Source organism: Ciconia boyciana, chromosome 10 (assembly GCF_034638445.1).
Source record: "Ciconia boyciana chromosome 10, ASM3463844v1, whole genome shotgun sequence".
NCBI lineage: Eukaryota > Metazoa > Chordata > Aves > Ciconiiformes > Ciconiidae > Ciconia > Ciconia boyciana.
Genome location: NC_132943.1, coordinates 11,481,577 through 11,503,608, shown reverse-complemented (window position 1 = coordinate 11,503,608; position 22,032 = coordinate 11,481,577). Strand labels below are relative to the sequence as shown.

General features: G+C 41.7%; 1 protein-coding gene across 1 annotated transcript in view; it reads right to left on the bottom strand.

Moving 5' to 3' along the window:
* The window catches only part of OSBPL11 (oxysterol binding protein like 11), a 43,695-nt gene extending 21,887 nt beyond the window's left edge, over positions 1–21,808 (bottom strand). Inside the window, exons 1-5 of the mRNA XM_072874219.1 lie at positions 21,445–21,808; positions 4,622–4,690; positions 3,319–3,494; positions 2,439–2,518; positions 1,230–1,412 (exon numbers count right to left, since the gene is read on the bottom strand). Of these exons, the coding sequence (XP_072730320.1) occupies positions 1,230–1,412; positions 2,439–2,518; positions 3,319–3,494; positions 4,622–4,690; positions 21,445–21,575 (639 nt within the window). The 5' untranslated portion in view covers positions 21,576–21,808. The remainder of the gene's footprint in view (positions 1–1,229; positions 1,413–2,438; positions 2,519–3,318; positions 3,495–4,621; positions 4,691–21,444) is intronic.
* Positions 21,809–22,032: the final 224 nt, after the last annotated feature.

Here is a 22,032-nt window from a genome sequence, read left to right as displayed (position 1 = left end):
ATGTCTTTGCATTAGCACTATAGGAGACTTTACTGTTATTAGAGGATATAAACAGGACGGCAGCAGTTACCCTTCTGCAAGACATCTGCAAGAACAGTCTGCTGTGGACAGAGAGATTCACAGATTCTAAGGTCTACAGAGCCAGTCACCTTGTCTAGCTTACTGAATAATTACGCCACAGCACTTGATTTAAATCAAGGAACAATGACGGTGGCAACATACCATACCAGAGAAGGCATTTTCAATACCCATTTACAGCTTCCCACCAATGAACTTGCCACAATGCTCAGCCGCATATTTTAAGGTTAATGACACTCACAATACAGAGCACTCTTCTGTCCCAGTTTGTTTAAGTTTAATTTCTAACTATTCAGGCTTCCTAGATCCTTATTTGCTAAATTAAAAAGCCCTCCATTAGAAACTTATTTTTCCAAGACATGTATCACACTAACATGTATCACTTATTACACTAACATTAAAATACTCATTCATATCAATACTACTACTAACACAGGTTTGTAATTCAGCAACAAATTTTGTTTTAGTATTAGCTTTAGATTTGCATGATCTACCCTGTAAATATTCACAAATTAAATCAACCAGTAGTCAGTACATTCTGACAGTCAAGATGGAAAGGTAATTATTTCTGTTTTTTTTCCAAAATACACTACACCTGAACGTGCAGTGAAAAAAAGCATTCTTCTGAATTGCTCATTTTATTTTGCTCTCTTTCCACTCACATCCATCCATGGACAATTTGTCCACATGAACTAGCATACCAGAAGGTGGTATTAGTATTTTTAAACATCCATCATGACCAATTTCTCCTTAGTCATAGGAGATACAAGTACAGCTTAGTCAATTCTTCTATAGCTTGACATGGGAAGAAAACAGTGTATGATATAATAGTATCATAGTCTGGGATGTTATACTTCCTTAAGGATATTCCCTTGTCACTTGTAGTGCTAGGATTTGCAAGGATGAGAACATGCAAAATTCTACCTTGAGCATTCAGGATATTATTGTGGAGTACAAAAATCATAGAATATACACCACATACTTCTACAATTAGCCAAGGCAAGTTACTTAACCTCACATAGCTATGCAATAATAGCTTAGGACATGGTACCGACAATATATCCAACTAAGAATAGCAGGTTTCTCCACAATCCTACAAATAATAGGACAGCTCTTTCAAAAGATTGTAAGATAATTTAAGGCATACAAACCTCTCTAACATCTACGAGGTGATCTGGCTGCATAATAGGAACTCTTTTTCCAGTTGGCAGTCTGTGATGTCCAACATTGAAAAAGGAAACTGCATTTTGACTGGGTCTTCTTTGCACACCAGGAGAGTTGGCACTTCCTTGGGATGCAAGAGAGAAGCTGCGAGATTTCAGAGGAGGGTTGTTCTAGTGAATAAATAAGCATATTGAGAAACATTTACAATTATTTACAATTAATTCCTAATAACCAGCAAATATTCTAATTTGAAAGATAGAGCAGAAGAGTTTAATCCTTGATTTTTAATAGAGCAAGGACAGATGACAAAGCCTTAATAATGTATTAGTAGCAACTGCTAAATAAATATTTTGCAGTCTCTGCTGACAGTTGCCCTGTTTTATAGTCTAATTATGAACAATCTGTGAAATGAGATTGATCAATATGTATCAGTCCTCTGACTTGAAAATTAGTTCTTGATCTGCAACAGTACTAGAAACTGACTCCTAACAGATCCTGCAAGGATAGAGCTCACATTTAAGAGAATGGGATTTCGTTTATAACTATTCATTGAACTTATCTCTTACAACAAAGCCAGCTACAAGATGTTGACCTTATCTTAAAAGCAAGGTTTTATTTAGGTATCAGAATAGGTGTTATGGTAATCAGGAGGTTCTATAAAATACACTATATTTGCAAGCACCACATGGTTAGCAAATGGAAGCAACAACCCTCAGATACAGTGTTGAAGACTTGCTTCTCAAACATGGGAATTCATCTTAACTGTGTTTGTGGGCTGTTGAGTGGTTTTAAAAAAGGTTAAAATAAAAGGAAAGCTCCCAAAATGGAAGGGCTGCAATAACACTGAAGATCTGTTTCCTTATCCATTAAAAAAAAAAATGCAAAACCACTGGAAAATACTGGGCTAATACTCTGATCTTTCAGCTCTGCCTCCTGTTCAAACACCAGCTCACCAGTACCAGGGAGGACCATGCAGCTCTTCAGAGACAAATTGACTTCACTTTGTGTCATTCCTAAAGCATATTTCTATTACAATTCAGCTATCACTCAGAAAAATGTTTCTTGACGTAAGTGTCAAGCCCAACCACAGGCCCTTTTGTAGTATTTGTCTTAGATAACAGGATAGTTGTATTTGGAACTACTTCTACCACCAGCCTAAATTATTTTTGCCCATAAAAACATCAGTCATACAATACCTTTCCAATAGCTTCTGTGTGATGCTGTGTGCATATCTGTAGCCTGCTAACCCAGTGTTGCCGTTCTTTAGCATCGGTAGCTAATAAAAGCAAACCAAAATTATTATGTATATGAAGACATTTCGAAGTATCGGCAAAAGGCTGCTTAATTCTTTAAAACAGACAGAAGACTTTAGCAGTACAAAGTATATTTTATCTAAAACTTACTCAGCTGACTAGTAGTTAGCTATAACATTAAATAAAGTTCAACATAAATGGCATGTACTTTTTTTAAATTTTGTAACACAGAAATAACTTCAACAAACAATAACTCCCCTCACACACATTTTAATCTAACAACATGATACATTTTCCTGGAATTAGAGTAAGGCACCCTGAATTAGATAATGACAGCAAGTCTTCAAGGGAAGAAATACTGTAAGATACTAGCCTAGACTTCCATAGCCTGGAAAATCAGAGAATGGGCTTCTATAACCATCACAAGGTGGCTAACATATTGAACATTAGGAATAATGTAGCTCTGTGCAAGCATCAACACAGTACTGTTACCTACAATGATTTAGAAAACTCTGAATCAGTACAGTTTAAGGACACTATACATGAAGGTTAAACCCCATTCTACACATCTTAAGTTCATGGTCTTCTGAAAGTCATCAAACCCAAAGAATATGGAACCATCCATAAAGAAGGACGGTTCCCAACTGAAGAGTGGGATGAAAGTTTCACATATAACTCTCACTGAAGCAGCCTGCCAAACAAGTTCTCTTGCTTTGACCACACAGCCAAGCCCAGCAGAGCAGCCACAGGTGAGGACCAGGAGTGTCCTCTAGTGTTCTAGTCCTCTAGATTCTAGTCCCCTGCCCTAGAATTTATGTCCTACCTCTTAGTTTATACTGCTCCCCGCTGGCAGCATTGACTGTAAAGGTGTGAGAGTCTTCATCACTGGGTGAAATTACAGCTCCAGCTAGCTGCAGGGTACCCCTGGGCTTTAGATGTCTCGACTGCTCATTCACAAAGTACTCCAGCAGGCCAGCATCATTGTTTAAAACAAAAAATCTGCAATGATAACAAAGCAAATACACTAAATAAAACCAGCTCGTTCTTTTCTTTTTTCTTTTTTTTTTTTTTTTTTGGGGGGGGGGGGGGGCGGGGGCAGGCAGGGGCAAGCACGGGGGGTACTGGAAGAAGTCAAGACTTCATTACAAGTTGGCACAGATGGGGTTGGGACTTGAAGACTTGAGTCAGTACAACCCCAAACATATGAATTATGTCCCCAGCAAGACTGCACAAAAATTAAGTTCTTACCAATTTTCTCTCAGAGACCAGGGGTTGCACAACAGAACAGCATGCCCACAGAAGAGTGCTATGGCAAGATTTTGGGAATCAAAAGAATATCCTGAATCTCTGAGGCTTAATACATCCTTAAACTACATAAATTAAGGGTAAAACAGGCCCAGATACAAAACAGTTGAGATACAAAACTGTGAAACTGAAGCAATTCCAGATTTAAAAAAAAATTAAAGTGGACATTATGCTTCAACCATTCAACTGAGTTTAATAAGTGTATTGACACAAGTCACTGCATGCCAGTGGTAGCACAGGAATTTGGCCAGTGTGGTATGCTAAGGACTTGTCTCTCCAATATTAATTTGGTTGCACTGTGCTGCTCTAGGAAGAGCATCAAGCAGAAAGCCTGACCAGAGAGTTTCACCTGTCAAAGAAAAGCAAGTTATTCCAGGGGAGACAGACATCCTGGGGAACTGAAGGGAAAAGCTTGCTTGAGTTTTTCAGTAAAGAAGTCATAATTATTTTTTTTAAAAACGATGGCATGATTTGGCATAAAGCTGAAGACTCAGCAGAAAAAAACAACACAATATTTTTAATGGAAAAGGAGAAAAAAAATTAATGCTGTACATGCTTTTTACACATACAAGCATAGTTATAAGCCACCAAATGAGTTAACTGCTTCATACTTCCTATGCATTTTTTCTTATTCATGCCTTAATACAAATATTATTCATCTACACTTTAGCTTAATCTATATTGAGAAAAGCATAAGACTCTTCCATAAAGTTTGTCTAATAGAAAAAGGAAAATCCAACTAATATTAAAAAAAATCTGAAACGTGTTCATGTAGATGCTCCAAAGTCCAACATCACTAAAAAGCACCATAAAAGACTTACCGATATTGCCAACCAGTGACGAGATTGGTATATTTCATTAAGTAGCCATAAATATTTTCCATGTGATCACTATTTAAAAAAAAAAAAAGAGAAAAGCAATCAGACAATACCAAACAAATTTTAGATCTTCCCAACTTTTGATTGTCATTATCTATTCTCAGAAAATGAATTTTCATCTTCGTTTTTAGAATGGCACTACCATTTCAATAAAACTACCAACATTTAACAGATTTTCCAGCCTCATTTCTAAAATAATTTCATAACACAGTTTAACCAGACTTACTAAATTCCAAATAATTTCAAGACAATTTTTTTCACCAATACTTGAGTTTTATTCAGCAGGCACTTCTGGACACATCTGTACTAGTTTCAGGTAAAGACTTCATATCCATGCTTCTTCTGTTTCTTGCTCCCCCTCTTCTAAGCAAGCTTTGTATTTTTGGACTCCTGAACAAAATTAACTTTCACTAGCTTATTAACAGAAACTTGATCATGGTGACTAACTAAAAACAGTCCCTAGGTACTCCTACACCAACATGGTTTTATTTATCTTTAATGACCAGAACTTTCCCAACTACACGAACAATCATGCTCTTGAACAGATGTTCTACAGAACACAACATGCGGGTGCAGGTCACATCAAGACATTCTGAAATGTAAAACAAGAGCCAAAACATCTCCTCCTCTGGCCTGGCAGGAAAATCAGGTAGTTTCTCTTTTGAAGCCTCAACTTGCAACATCCACCAAAAATGAAAACCCATTGAGAGCAGTACAGAGGCTTAATATCACTACAGGCAAAATACATTGCCACTTCTGAAAATCAATTGTCCTAAATAAGGCTTACAACTCCTATGGCTATGAACTAATCATCTTAAAACCACAGTTTAAAGACCTGCTTTATACTGTACATTCCCATAATTCTAGAAACGACACCTCAATGCCCTCACCTCTTACAGCAGGGCACAATCTTACATTGAAGAACACACTCTTGATAGACAATTCAGGTCCAGCATGAGAAAAATTCCTATTATTCCAATGAAGAATTGAAACAGTGACCCACATATCAGATACCGACTACTTGCTTTTTAAAAGAAGCTCATATTTAAGCCATCTTATTTAGATTTTAAATTAAAATTTCTGTAGCTCGTAGTATGTTGAAGATTAAATGAAAATTATTCAGAGTCCATTGGAGCAGCAGCCTGTCTTGGTCGTTAAGAGATCGGAGTATTCCCATATCAGCAAAAGTGGAAAGGGGAGGAAAAACAGGACTACTAGAGTCAAGGGACCACCTTCATTAGTGGATTTGGGTTGCAAACAGTCAGACCAAGTATTGGGGTAAATTTCAAATAATAGCTGAAGCTGCTGTCTATACTTCATTTATAAACAGTGTCAGTATCATCAAATTAGTTAGATACCTGACAACTCAATAAATATAAAAAAGTTTAATCTTAAAAGGGAGCTATTTAGGATGCCACTAATGAAGATAACCTCAGAGTAAATCACTGCCATATGAATCAATGCCGTATCACTGACATTCAGTAATACTATTCAAAGAAGAGATACAAGAATGTACATTTTTTAAGAAAAAAAAACAAGTTGCTGATTTTTAATGTTACATTTAAAAACAAAAATATGTGTTCTAGCTATTACTGCAGCAATCAGTATTGCAGTAATATCCTGCAATGGAGAGCAGCCAGCAGGACTATATAGGAATTTAATTTCTAATAGCTCATTAAGTGGTACTACAGATAAAAATAAAACCAAGGAGAGCAGAGGGTATTCAGGCTATCATATATTTTAAATGTACAAAAATGCTAAAGGAGACATAACCAAACTCATCCTCTGCAGACGCCTCTCATTTGTTATTATTGGCATACAAGGGAAGTACAGTTTAGACTTGCTTGCTGTCTTAATTTAGCTGAAAATTATGAGATTGCATAGTAATTAAAATGTATGAGCTTGGTTTTTAATCGTCTGAAAATTGTCCCTAGTCACAGCTAATTGCTTTTCGGTTTTAGTGAATGCAAGCTTCACCCTTGCTTTTCAGTTAGACATCGTACAGAGCCCTGCACATTTGGGCTAGAGCTGCTGTACTCTGCCATTAACTAACGTGCCTAAGTCACAGGTATGTTTATCAGAACCCAAGAAAAATCAGAAAAGTAACTTCAGACTGCAATGAATATAGCAGGACTATATGTACAGCCTTGGAAGTCCATTCATCTGACAAGGCTAAATTAAACAGCCTTTGATTAAAACCGTTTGACAACTTTGAGTGTGACAGATGAGATCACTGATTTTGTCAGTCTTTAAAAAAAGGAAAAAGTCACCATAGAAGGGAATGCAGCGCTTTTGGTGATGTACTTCCACATCAAATGAGCACTTCACTACATTTTGCCTTCATCTGCATGTTCCTCTCCACTTGGATTTTCACTTTGACTAGACCCAAACTTCTCCAAATGCCTCCTCTTCAATAATTCCTATCTCTAGCCTCAGCAGTCCCAAAAGTTGGTGGTTTAACCGAAAAACTTTGAAAACAGCCCCCCAGAGAATTCTGAGAAAGCGACTGAGGGTGAGCAAGCCAGTCACCTCCAGCATTGTGGACACTGCCAACCTGGAAGGAGCATGTTGCAGCAAATGAACGTGAGCACAAGTGCATGATGTTAAACACACTGACCAGCTGTGTTTCAGAATCCCTAACTTTGCACCCAGGGGGTCCCCAAACCCCATATCTCACACAAGAAAGCTATAACTCAATGTACAAGGTAAAGCTCAGAAGTACATTTAGCAGGTATCTCCCATTCACAAGCAAAAAGACCTCATCCACCTGCACAAGATCATAGAAACATACTAAGCACCGATGGCCAAACCTCAGTACAGAGGAGCCCAACAAGCAGTGGCGGTAACTGGTGCAGATCCCAAGACGCAAGACAGTCAGCTGCGGGGGGAATTCCATACGGACTAACCTCTGCAGCAGGGGAGGAATATAACATGCCGACTGCCAGGGATGAGACTGAGCTGTGGCTTGCTTTTTGGGAGACTGGAGAATGTCAGAAGAGCCAAAGTCCAAAGAGATGGAGCATGAACAGAGGTCCCTGCTAAATGAGCTGCCTCTTGGACAATACTGATTAAATTATTTTCCTTCTTAATTGTGTTCATGCACCTGCAATAGAACTGCACAAACCCAAAAGACTATATTGAGTTTTCACCCTGCCAAAGGCTGGGCAAACTTTTAGCACCCATGCAAGTAACAGATTAGCCTGCCTGAAGGGTATGAAAAACTTGGCTGATATTTAAAACATTTCCCTTGACAGTATAAGGGCCTAGAGGCAAACAAATAATCAAATAAAATAGTAAAAGCACAGACGTTACAGGCACTAATCATACTCTCCCAGTACAAATTCCCATACTGTGTGGGCCAGGGAATTTTCAACATTTGAACTAAGGCTTATTTTTAAATAAGTAATGATTTTATACACTAAAAAAAGAGATTTGAAATCCAGTCTTCAACTTGCAATTCACAAAAGGTAGATCCTATAACTGTACACAAACCTGTTACAGAACTACAGTTAACCTCCTAATCTTCTTCTGGGTAAGCACTAGTACTTTCCTATGAATACAGAAAAACATTCTCAGTGTTATTTATGAACAAGAAGGCCATGGAATTATAACTAGAGCATTTCTTCAATGATTTTAAGATTAGCGCCTCCACAGGAAGAGTTAAACTAAAATATTCATTGTTGCTAAAGCAGTGTTATAAGGCAGTTAACATTGTAAGAAAAAAAAACACACACACAAAACCCCAGTAATATTTCACTAGTATAGAATTAACAACAAAGCTCTTCAGAGCGCTACAGAAAGCTTTTAAGATGGTAGACTTGGAAAACAAGAGGTTGAGGTTCAGGCACTGGCTCTGCTCACAGATAACCACAGTTCATAAAATACGAATAAGATCTTCCTTAAAGCCCTTACCAGCATTGTTTCTAATGAAACAACAGTAAAACCTGTTTCAAAGTCCCCTGTGTACTTCAGAAGCCTCCACAATTCCCCACATTAGGGTTTTTGACTTCTAGAAAACAGATTTCAGAAGTGAATTTGATACAAAACACTGAGCAACTTATCTCAACATTGACAGAGGCCTGGCTGCACCGGGATCCTTCCCAGCTTTAAGAATACCTTTGCATCCATGCTGCTGCCTACGTGCATGTACATGTACCTATGGGTACGTGTATCTTTTCATAGCCAAGATGCTGCTGTTGCCATTCACAATGCTCACAGCAGTCTCAGATTGTCAAGGGAACAGCAACAGCTCAGCAACCATGAGTCAACAACCCCTAAAGTCCATATTTCTGTAGAAATTCACGTGTCCTTCTGTTGAAGAATGACAAAAAAAAAGTTTAAGTGTTGCAACAGACCTGTCACAGCCTTAAAGATGTAAAAAAAAAAAAAATAATTTTAGCTTTTTCTGGACTACTTTAAGTGAGGATACTGTGCAAATCACAATCCAGGAAAAAAATTATGCAGGAACTCATGGTACAAGATCTGAACTCCAGCCCAGCACATTTATGACCCCCTAAAATATGGGGTTTTTTTCAAAAGGCTGAATACCACTGAACTCAGCTGCCCATTTATCACACTTTTTTAATTTATAAATATTGTGAGATGGATTGAAACTGTCCCTGTAAGCAAATGACTGAAGTCTATGAAAAATTACAAATTAGATCGTATTCTTTCCAGAAAACTATCCCTCCCCAGTTTCAAAGATGTTTACCACAAGCCAGATTTCTACATATCTAAGTGCTAGTAAAATACAATAGGAATAAAACATTCACAAAGGATTATTGATAGTTATTTATCCTTTTCTAGTTTTATTTGTCCTTTTCTAGTATGCCTCTTAAGTTGCAGCAGCTGTCAGTGCCTTGCAGGCTGGTCTCCTGTCCTGGGGGAGGAATAAGATAGTGATAATCAGGCCAAATTCCCCCCGTATCCTGTTTACGTGCAGCACCCGAGTCTTGAACACAGATGCTGAGGAACAGCAGTCCCAGAATGACGTCTTTCAGGAGCTTCAGCCAAGACACCCAGGTTCACACCTGACAAGCGATGGGCCAACATTTTCTCCAAGAAGAAATACCGACGCAGAAGGCCTCCCCACCCTTTTTTCATACCTCTCATGGTGCAGCTCTCCCTGAAAGCCCCACACAAACAAATCACCCCTAGCAGTGGCACAAGATTACACCTATCTGGAAGGCGATTACAGAAAACTTCCAAGATTGCCCTTGATTGAGCAATTGATGATTTTAATTTTGCTGGGATCCAGACAGCACTGCGTGGGATACTTTGAGCAGCCAGGTCTCTGAAGACCCAACAGCTGTTTGAAGAGCAAACGCGGCAGCCAAAGGCTTCCCCACAGACTTGTGTAAGGCCTGGCTTCAAGCAGTAGCTGAGTATGCGTGGATTTGCTTCCAGGAGGAAGGACAATGAGGAGCCTGGAGCCCATGCAGGGGCCAGGGAGGGCTCCTGAAGGGGGATCCAGCCTCCATAGCTGCCACCACCGCCGTTATGACAGTGCCTTCAGGCCCCGGCCAAGGGAAGAGGCTCCTTTCTACTGAGCTCACAGCAAGATGCAAAAACCTGGTGAAAGATACTGTCTTCAGATTAAAAGCTAGCAAAGCATAAAGAAAAGGAAAGAAAGAAATCAGGATCATAATAGTGCAAACCAATGAGTGGTTTTGATTATGTAGTTTGAAAAAAGCAGTAACTATTTTCACTGAACTTGTTCATCTCTACCTGCCCATGGGCTCGCCGTCAGTAATAGCTGGCTTTTTCCTCACTGACCACTGCAAAGTGCTTATCTAGGATGCACTGATTCCTCTTTTTGTTACATGGAGGGTAAGGGCAGGGGAGAAAAAAAAACCCCACACCTCTGTAAGCAACAAACTTCGGGCGTATCTTCTGCAACTTACAAAGATCCCTTGCTTCCAAGAAACCACCACCACGTTAAGCACACTCCAGTCCCACGGCTTGTTGGTGCACGTGTGGGTTCCCCAGTACATGCACAAGGTAAGGCAGAAGCCTCCATGTTGCTTACAGAGTATCTACATCAATAAATTAGTTCTGCTTTTCCAAATGGCTTTTGGAAGAAAGAAGAAGCTAACCTTGCTGTGCAATTCCCCAGCAGCGCCCTACAGTCAACTGCAAAGTGGCAGCAAAGCTCCTGCTCTTCAGTTCATGTGTTTGACTAGTCAATTATAAGTTTAGAAACCAAGAACAAGTGCAAGGAAAAAAGGTCCAACAACATGACAAGAACACTGGCAGTAGACCCTGGGGATGCTTCAGAACACCACATGGCCGCAAGCACGCTAGCAACACACACATTAGATATAAAAACTTGTCTTAATATGTACTCCTGTAAACCCTTGAGAGCGCAGACATGCATTGGAAGAGAAGTGCAGGCTTGCCATGAAGGAAGGGTGTGGCAGAGCTGAAATGAGCTGTCAGTTGTCCGTGAGCCCGGCATGACGCAGCCCAGGCTTCCTACCCCGAGGGTGAAGGGCTCTCCCACCGCCCAGCCTCCCCAGCCTCCTGCTATCAACACAGCAGTTGTGTTTGCACCTAAAGTTTGCACCTAAATCAATACTAGTTCTCAAGGGGAATGATAAATCAAGCTTACAGGTTTTTTTAAAATCATCCTAATTAAACTTGCATTCAGTTCTCCTTTTTGTGCATTAATGCCACTGGTCAATTATACACAAATGAAACTGTATTGTAATGCTTTTGCAAGGTAGCAACAGAAAAAAGGAAAGAGGTAATATTTAATTAATAAGTTGCAAAACACTGCTCTCACTGGACCACTGTAAAGCTGATTATTTAACTACTTTATCATTTAGAGAGCTCTTTAGCTCTCAAAATACATCTGCCTGTAAGAAAACCACAGCGAGTTGCAGCTAAGCAATTTCTCTTGCACGCACTTGAACGCCTCAAGTCAGCAAGAACTCCACTCACGTACAATTTATTTGTGGATTTGCGTCAGCGTAACACAACTGAAGCTGGACCCAAGAGTCCGCAGCCAACCCTGAAGATTTTTCTGCAATGATAACTACTACTCAAGCTATCCCTGGAAAAATAACTGTAGATTCAGCCAACAACATTTTAGAGCTGGAGCATACAAAAACCAGGCACCTCAAAAGGTCTGAACTCTCCACTTGATACCTCTGGAGAACGACTGTTGCCTGCAGCTTTGCTACCATTTATGTTACCAGTTTACATTAGCACACCATAATGCACAGTTTCACATATTATTGTTACCAAAACCCAAAACTTTCCCCTGAAGTCTAGTTTCAGAAAGCTCAAGCAGTCCAGTTAAAGCTACTCTGCTCAGCGAACAGTACTGGCATAACATAAGCCAGGCAAGCACGCTGAGGGATGAGCATCTTTGCAATTTTGGACTATCTGCTGCCTACACCACCTCAGAAAGCAGTGGACCCTGGTAAGCACTATTCACAGAAACTGGTGGAGCAAACCTTTGCATCGCTTAGTTACTCTAAGCACAGTCCAACATGGTTTAGCTCACTACACATTCCATCCCAAGGCATTTTGGTCTGCTTCTAGTCTAGTAGCTCTTATCCTATCAGAAATATAAAGATATGCCCTTCCAGTCTTAAAATGTATTTGTGATTATGACTTTTAAAAGATTATATTGACAATTACACATTGCCAGCCTGGACTTTGCAGGAATAGAACACCGCCTCTTAAATGGAAGGCGAATACCCTGATCAGCTACTCCAGATAAGCCTCTTGCCTTTTTAATTATTTTTGAACCATTTTTGAGACATTTCATATTAAATACAGAGGATAACAATTATTTCCACCTTCCAAGCAAGCAAGAACACACTTAATTGACTATGTTATCTAAATATTCAGAAAGACCATAAGCCTGGAGTACAATACAGGCAAAAAACTGCGTGGACCACCAGACTCAAGAAGCAACAGCCAATAGTTTGAAGCCTAACTAGCAAACAGTTACAAGTGGTGCACTTCAGGAGTCAATACCACTAAATGCCTCCGAGCTGGCCGATGGACCAGTACACACTCTCTGCCACTTCTCAGGCAAGATCAAACCTAGGGGAGCAGTCAGGATGCAGTAGGGTGGGCTGCCTTTCCAGGGGATCCTGACTGTCCAGAGGAACAGGCTGAACAAGACCACCTGAACTTTGACAAAATCAATGCAAAGCTTTGCACCTGGGGTGGACTAACCCACGGATCAGTGCAAGCTAGGTACGTCATGCCAGACAAGAAGAGGCTGAGGGGCCTGAGTCTGTTCAGCCTCCTTCAGAAGCAGGGAAGGCTTAATGAGGATCTCACCACTGTGTCCCCTACATATGGAGAACATGGAGACAGACTCTTTTCCTTGTTTGACACAAGGAAAAATTCTCCACAATGAGGGGATTAAGCCCTGGGCCAGGAGCCCACAGAGGCTGTGGCATCTCCAGCCTTGGAGACACCCAAAACTCAACCAGCGGCCCTAAACAACCTCTTCTAACTTTGAAGCTGGCCCTGCTTTGAGCAGGAGGCTGGACTAGAGATTTCCCAGAGGTCCGTCCCAACCCAAATTATTCTAGAATTCTTGGATATAGAGAAAAGAAACAAAAATTGAGGCATAAGGTACTACATTAAAATTGAGGCATAAGGTACTCAGAGGGTTTAAACTCTAAGAAAGCACATGTGTTAACTTAACCACCTACGATTATGACAAGACATAAAAAGAGCAGGACTACTTTCTTGTTCAGTGCTTTAAGTGGACAGTGATTCCCAGACAAGGAATAATTCAAAACTGCTCCTTTTCATCGTGCAATGAGCATCAGGTATTATTCATTTGGCACTCACACGCTAACAAAGAGTTTCCTTATGTTTTTCTTCTCTTGTGCTTGTCATTGACAGTTATGAAGGAGTCATGTACCAAACGATAAAAGGACGAGGACATTATCATCTCATTTTACATACAGGGAACTGAGGCGCAATGAATTTTCAACCTCTAACTTTGAGATAGTTGTGGCCCAATTTTTATTTTATTTTATTCATACATTCAAATCACAGCTTCTGCTAATTTCAGCTGCAGCTGTGACCCTGCAAAAGTTTTGCAAAATCAGAGCCAACTGTTCCAAACTAGGCCTCCGAGAAAAAGAGGAACACACAGTTAGTGATTACAGGGGAAAAACAGTTTAAACAATATGACTATTACCACAGAGGAAGTCGGAGCCAGGGTCAGAAACCAGCTCCTTAATATAGCATCCTGCAGTTCTGCCCAGCAGATCTCATGCTTTCTGTTACATCAGCACTGCAACGAATGAAACCAACTTCCCAATGCAAACTGGGCTTCTTCAGGAAACTGATCTGTCAAATGCCTAAACATTAATCAAGATTTTAAAGATTTCCAGCCTCATCAAAAACTCAGGAATTCACACATGGAAGGAAAAAGAAAAATGCATACCCGTAGCAAAAAGCCCTCCCCCGACGCTGACATTCCTGCTCCAAAGCAAGTTGTCAAATATAAGATTGTCAGCTTAACGCACACGAAGAAACAGCATTTCTCCCACCCCACTTCAGCCTGCCCTTCCCTCCCATTTCAGCATCAGACACACAGCACAGAAAATCTGAAATGGTACAAGCTTTGCAAGCACCCTAAAAACAAAGTTGTCCAGCAGCATTACCAGCAGGCAGTGATCCCCTACAAGAAGAATTCATCAGCCCTGGCAGGTGATCAGAGTGCACATCAAGGCAACACCCTTAAGTAAACAGGGGTCCTTACACACATGCCTTAATTTTCATGGTATGATGAGTACAGCACAAGAACCCACCTAGGATAACCTAACAGAGGCAGCTGGCACTTTCTGCTTCTGCATTAAGCAATGTGAGTAGGTCAGCCACATGCAGTTTGTTTTTCATCTTCTCCCTGGGGAGAGAACGTGTGTGGCCAAGTGGGATTTTAATGTTGTAGGCAACTTTAATTAAACTTGCCACTACATAATTACATTAGAAAAGGTGAAGTTGAAAAATACCCTTTGCACTTAGTGAAGGATAGACATTTGTAAGGGCCATTAACTCCTGCAGAAATCTATTCCATGGAAAGCACAAATTATTTGATATTTAGAAGTTATTCAAAAGTGTGTACTTCTTCAGTTTAGCTTAATCTGAACTCTAAATTAATATCCCAGTATTAACACAAGTATCCTGCAATGCCAGAACCAACTCCCACATTTGTCACCCCTGCCCCAGGGAGTTTTACAGCCTGCCCGTTCAACATGGGGATGCTCCGAGAAGCAAGAGAGGGACAGTGCTCTTGACAGCCGCTTACTGAGGAGCCACAGGGCTGGAGAAGGGAACCCAGACATTGCTGACCTGGTTCAGGAATTGGGTTCAGGTTCCCTACTAGAGCATCAGCCATCATGAAGCTCCCTGTTTAAATTACCCAAACCTGTTTCCCAACTCTATCCACTTATTACTCCTCACACAGAGATTTACTTCTCTTAATTTACAACGCATCTGAGCTTCCATCTGCTTCAACCCCACTCTTCCAGGTCATAAATACATGTGTGAACATGAATGGCTCACCTGCCTTTTGAGAAGTGCTTGGGGCTTCAGCAACTGGTAAAATCAGCTTGATAAAAGATGACCTTAACATCTTAATAACACAGAATGGATCCTGAGGTGGATATAACCAACTTACCATTTTAAATATGGGCTTCTTGTCTATTCTAATGAGCAAATTATGTGAAGTGCAGCATTTCTAAATTAGTGTTATGAATATGGTATACTCTGTAAGCAAAGACTTAAATGAGGATAAAGAAATTCAGGCACCACATATTTCAGCCATTTCCCTCCAGCATATCAAACAAATGTGACAGCCATCCTAATCTGATTTTTAGTAATAAAAAGGAATACCACACACAAAATTGCAAAAATAAATTCTGAATTTCACAGCAACCACTTGAGAAACTCTTCTTTTCAGCACCCAGTTCATCACAGCTCAAAAGGCCAGCAACAAGTCAGAAAGTGAGCAGCTAGGGCTTTCTGAAGGCCATGCAGTGGTGAGGTATTTTCACAGATCACCAGAAACAGAAGCAAGGAAGATCAGGGCTCACTCTGACACAAGCTTGACATCAGAGCCGCCAGCCAACCTGAAAGCTGCCAGCAGAAGCGTAACAGCAGGAGCAGCGGAAACGCCATCCCCATTGGTGGCCGGTGCCTCCATGTCACAATGCCGCAGGCTCTGACGACAGCAGGAAACCAAGGAAGCGGGGTCAGCCGTAAGAGCAGGGGAAAGTTAAAGCAGGAGCAGCCCTTACCAGACCTCCCAGGTAAGACCACAAAATTACAGCTTCTCTCTCCCTCTGCGGTTGTGCACAAAAAGGAAGGGGTTTACAGTTGTCAATTACAGCGAATATACAAAAATTCCACACAGGATCCCAAAGAATTTTAAGCAGTGCAGAAAGAAAACCCAGAACAAGGGAGGTGGGTAATAAAAAGTAAGTACTAGGAGCACCAGCATTAGATAAAACTGTCCTAGGATGACACTAATGTTTACATGAAGGTTTGGGAGGTTTCTTTTCTTCTACTTATCAAGTGATAGGGACTTTAGCTTAAATTCTGGCCTGTTCTCAGGAGTCCAGAGTTAATTAGGTCAGCTAACACACCCTATTGCAGCCTAAGCAAGAATTTGATGCTTACATTAATACTATAAGAAATGTTAAGTTCAGAGACAAGAATGGAGGACTAGCAAGGAGAGGTTTGCAACATGAAGTGTTGTTAAACACTTGTGCTGCCGTTACCTCCTGTATCTGTTTCTACCAAGCTGGTTTCAGCTTTAAAGGCCAAACAGATGAAATCCATCCTCCCGAGATCAAACATTCTTGGAATGTAACTAGAAATGCATAGAAACTAGAAAAACTCTGCACGTTTTCTTGCAACTAAGACTGACATCAACACCACCCTCAATAAAAAGGATGCTTATCAACATCCACTCAAGACGACTGTATCAGTTTCAAGACACTTCCCTTTATTACTACTAATTAGATCCTTTTTGTAAGATAGCATGAATAGAAATCAAACACTTCCACAGTCTAGCTCAGTCTTACGCATTTTGCTTCCACATGTTTGAAGTGCAAAGGATTGTCAGTCACACTCCAGGTTATCTGGGATCAAACTCAGAAATAAGGACTTCCTTTAAAACACATTTCCTATGGGATCACTTTATGAAGAAGAGTTCAAGATAATCTCGAAATGCAGAATTAAAATATATTCATGTGTTTCAGCTATCAGTTCTTCTGTTACGTTATCACGTGCTGACCTGCTGAAACAGGTGATCACCTGCTGATCTTCCGAAACACAGAAGACTGAATTAAGGTCAGTAATTGTTTACTCCCTTTTTTTAGTATTTATGAAGAGTGCTCGCACAGTGTCAACTGCAAAATACACAAACCCCTTAAAAGACGACTGGTGACCATTTCACTTGCTTTGTAACTTGTTATCCCTTTGCATTTGATACCAAAAAAGTTACAATGTTACTCTTTTTGCCAAACCCCTCTCTCTGCTGTTGGCATTTCTGTTTGCTTACTCCCAGCCTCTCTTACTGCAGCCCAAAGCCACACGGAGTAATTCTGCAAGAGAATCTGCCTTAAGTTGATAACCTAATGACAAGCAGAAGCCACCCAGCATGAGGAACCCTCTTACCTGTCATTGTCACCCCTAGCAAAAAAAAAAAAAAAAAAATTTAAAAAGTAGTATTAGTCTAGCAAGTTGACTCCTTTCCTTAGAAGCTACTTTCATTCAAATGTCTTTCTGTACTAACTTACAACTGTGAATAACCCTGCAGCACTTAAGTAAACTTTCAGGTACAGCTAACTAAATTTAACATGCTTCCTTAAAAAAAAAAAGAGCAAAAGACACATAATATATTATGTTATAGCCATAACATAAATATATATGGCTAAGTCCATAGCGAGCAGACTATGGATTAAACCATTTCAGAAATAAGGAACAAAGGCAGCTATCTACAAAAATACATGTAGAACTGAAAAGCAAATAGGTTTTGAAATATAACTTGCAAGCTTAAAAATCAGCAATCATTTGGGAAAGTCATGAACATTTTACATGTATTTCTACCAGTAAGGGAAGAAATGCTGGGAATCCTTTTAATAGCAGCTGAATTTATTTATTTGAGAGCAGAACCACTAAGAAAAATGTAAAAGGACAGCACATTAGCATGTCTCCTACTGGGAAAGACAATCTTGTTTCTCTAGTCAACCACAGTGCTTTGAACTTTTAATTTTGTAGATAAATGAGAACCAGTTATTGCAAGTCATTTCTTTCTAAATTATCTGAAAGCCCCTCAAGCCAGGCTGAAATGACTTGTTATACTTCTCTGGCACATATTCTGACCAGCTCTCTGTTTAGCTTATAGACAAAGATTCTGCTTTCTGGTTGTGAAATTTTTATGTTATTTGAATTACTACAATTCACATGTCACGGAAGTACCTGCCAAAGCTGTCTCCTTTCTCTCACTGCTTTGAAACTACTCCATTCATTTAACCTAGACCAAGGCAAAAACCAAATGAAAGTGGTCAAGAGTAAAAGCAGAATTGCTGAATGCCAATAATTATTTATATGGGCAATGCTACGCTTACTTCCTAGCTTGGTTACTGCTGAAAATAAAGCAGCTGTTTAGAAGACATTATAATCTTAAATTACTTGATAATCTTTTAATAATTTGAAGTTATTCAGAAGTCTCACCTCATGGTAACTGTTTCTCTAACTGAAAAAAGGGATAAAGAGTTTAGCATGCAGCATAGCCTCTCAGGTTCTCTTTATCTACTTTATTTCAAGTTAACATTCATGCTATTCCTGACCCCAGTCAGGAAAATGCAGCTGAGGGTTGGTTGCTCTCAGACACACTCTAACCCTGATCATATACATTCATAAGTAAACAAGACCATTTCCTGTCAGATGTGTAGAAGAGCAGTTTCTCAAGAAGTCTTAACTTCTATTAAGTCCAAAAAAAGTATCTTCCTGCCACTTGAAGAAACTGAGCCGTTACAAATTTCATAGGAGGCACTGCTGTAACTGGCTGCCTAAACTCACCATGTGCAGGCTACAAGCAGAAAGTCTGCAAAGAGATTCAGCTGTACCTCCACATCACCTGAAGTGTCTGGCAGCCTCTGGTTGTCTCTTCTTCTCCACTATGATAAATGTTCGGTCTATCAGAGCTATTTAAAAATCTCCCTATTAGTCCCCTACAAAAATATAAAGTCAGACTTTCCACTTCATTTTTTATGCTCTAGACATGCATTTTACCCCAAGGATGTGTGACTTTCCACCTCTTTGAGAGATTCAGTTTTCATTATTTCACATTCCAGAAGTGCTGGAGATACATTTTTTTTCCCCATAGTCATAATTCCCGTCCCCATTTGGAGCATTAAAGTATCAAGTACCTGTTGTCCCGTTTGTCTGACAACGATGCTACAGCTGTTTTGACAAGATGCTTCACCAAATACAGAGCTACACTTCTGCACCAGATGCAGTCTATGCTGAGCGAGTACTTCAGGACCCTACCTCTGCCAAGGTGTGTGACTCAACGCATTGCTCACACACTGTGCTATAAAAGTTAAAGATCAAACTTCCACCAGAAGCTCCCAGCAAATCTGTTTCTAAACCCCATATTTTAGACACTGATTTATTATTAGGGGGGTCTTTCTTCTGTCAAATACATTTTAGAATATAAGTAATCCATCCTAAACTACAGCATCCTGTCCAGGAGAATTTCCTGGGGAGGCAGGGGGGAAAGGTGATATTTTGTGGTTAATTAGATATAGAGACAAATGTAGGAGTAAATAATTGATTCCCAACAGAGCAGAGATTAACAGTGAGGTACCTCAAGTGTCCACAATAATATAATTAGTACATTAAACTTGTCCAAATTATCTAGAAAGAAAAAAAAAAAGAAAGAATAATTTGCACTAGAGTATCAGAGCAAATTAAACCAGATATTGATAGCTGCAAGGAATAACGTGGACAGTTCCCACTTACAGCTGTCAAGCCACCAAACTGGCTATCACTCAGAGAGTCAGTTCAACTTTTGCCCTACAAGCCACAGCACTGAAAAAAGAAACAAAGCACTTGGACAGATAATTTTAAAAACTGGAATTTCACTGTATAGCACTGACCTGTGACCACCATCTCAAACATACTATAGCAAAAAGGGGTTCAGGCAAATCAGCTATCGCATCCCTTCCACTGCCTCCGATTCCACATAAAAATATAAAATATTTCTATTTTGATTGCATAAACTAACTCCTGTGTTTCACGTGTGAAACACATGGACAGTAAGTGCTCAGTCACAGTAACAGCAATTTTCATAAGAAAATTCATAGTTATCCTTGAATCCAGAGTTTAAAAAAAAGTTTAGAAGTGACTAGAAACAATGGATAAAACAACCAATAACTGAATCAGACAAGAAGCTTTCCTATTTAACAGCCTGAAACATTGGCCCTGAAATCACCACTTTTCTTTCTGGTGCTAGTCACCAGAAAGGTAAATTACTCATGACCCGGATTCTCAGCGATGACCAAGCTGTTCGCTCCCTATTAAAATCACCAGGCACTCGGTGCCTGCACAGCCTAGGCCTGGGCGCTCATTCGCCTAAGCCATCTGATGGCCCTCCATCCCGCGCAGCGCACACAGATGTACCACACTCCGGTTTTGCTGTCTCCGCACGCAGGAAACAGAAAGCCAGTCCATCTGGGCTGGCAGATGACAGCTTTGGAGAGTCTCCATTTGAAGGAGAAGTGTGCAAACTTCGCATAACAGCAGTATTTTCAACAGCAACATGGCAGAACTCCAGTCAAGGATGAGAGACCTAAAAGCAGAGATTCGGAAATCTCTCAAGCGATGCCTTAGAGAGCCCGCTATCAGTGAGTGAGTGGAAACTCTTTCGACCAGAAAGCATGTCAGAAAAAAGTACATGAAATCCCCCAAATCCCTTGAACGCACAAGCAGGTCATTCAAAGGAAGCATTTTAGTTTGAATCCATTTCAGACTAATGCTATGTGCTCAGCTTCTCCCGCTTTCTCCGCTCCCTTCTACTGTATTTGCTGTACCTGAGTAGTCACCCCAATTTATGCTAAGCGCAGCCATTCTTAAAATAAGTCAGATAAGACAGAAACGCCATGCATACTCAGAGTTTCGCCATCAGCAACAAATAGAAAGCATCAATTAAAAAAAAAAAGACTGCCATTAAGTTCTTAAAGAAGACACACCGAGCTAAAACTCGGCACAAAGTTTAGCTTTTTGGAAAGGCTGCAAAGCGACCGGAGCGCCTTCAACAACTTCAAACCGGTCTCCACATTCTGCGAGGGAAAAATAGGCTCTAAAAGGAAGGAGCAAAGGCACAACCCCTGGCAGCATCCGCAGCCGGGACGCGGGGCTTTGTGCTAACACACAGGCACACCAAACCTGGAGCCGGCTGACAGCCGGCCCGTGTGCCGCCCGCCACGCCGGAAGGCCACTAAAAGGCGAGCGAGCGGCAGGGCTTAGCCCGGGGCCGGAGGAGGTGGCCGTCCCCCCGGCACCCCGCGGCGGGTCTACCTGCCGAGGGCGTTTAAAGCCGGGGCGGCCGCGCCGACGACCCACGCCGAGGGCGGACAGGGCGCGGGCAGCCCCGTGAGGGGGCAGCGGCGCTTCCAGCGCCCCACGCCGGGCTCCGCAGCCCCGGCGGCTCCCGCGCCCGTAGCCCCTCACCTCGCCCCGCCGCCCCCGGCCCGGCCCGCCGCGCCCACCTGTACTGCCAGCCCTTGGCGCCGCGGCCGCCGCCGCCCTTGCCGCCGCTCTGTCCCGCCGGCGGCGGCTGCTCCGGCTTGCCCTCGCCCTCCGGCCCCTTCATGGCCGCCGCGGGGTCCGCGCACTGCATGGCGCCGCGGCTCCCCACCCCCTCAGGGTCGCCCCCAGCCCAGGGCGGGCCGCCTGCCGGGGAGGGAGGGAGCCCGCCCCAGCGGCCCGCCGGCCCCGCTCAGGCCGCGCCGGGGCCCGGCCGCGCCCGCCCCATGCGGGCTGCGATGGCGGCGGCTGCCGGCACCCCCGCACCCCGCTCGGCTGGGCTGGGCTGGGCTCACCCACACGGCCGCGGCGGGCTGGGGAAACCCGCCCTCCCGCTCCCTCACCCCGCAACCCAGCCCGGCCGCCCCTTCCGGGTCAGCGCCGCCGCCATCTTTAGTGCGGGCACCAGTGCCCACGCTAGGCCGCTCTCCGCTACTACCGCACTTAAAGCAATAGTAAGCCTTTAAAATAATTTCAAACTCATGGCTACAAGCGTTCTCCCCCCAAAAAAGAGAGGAATAAGAAGAGTGAGGGATCCAAGATGTGCTGTA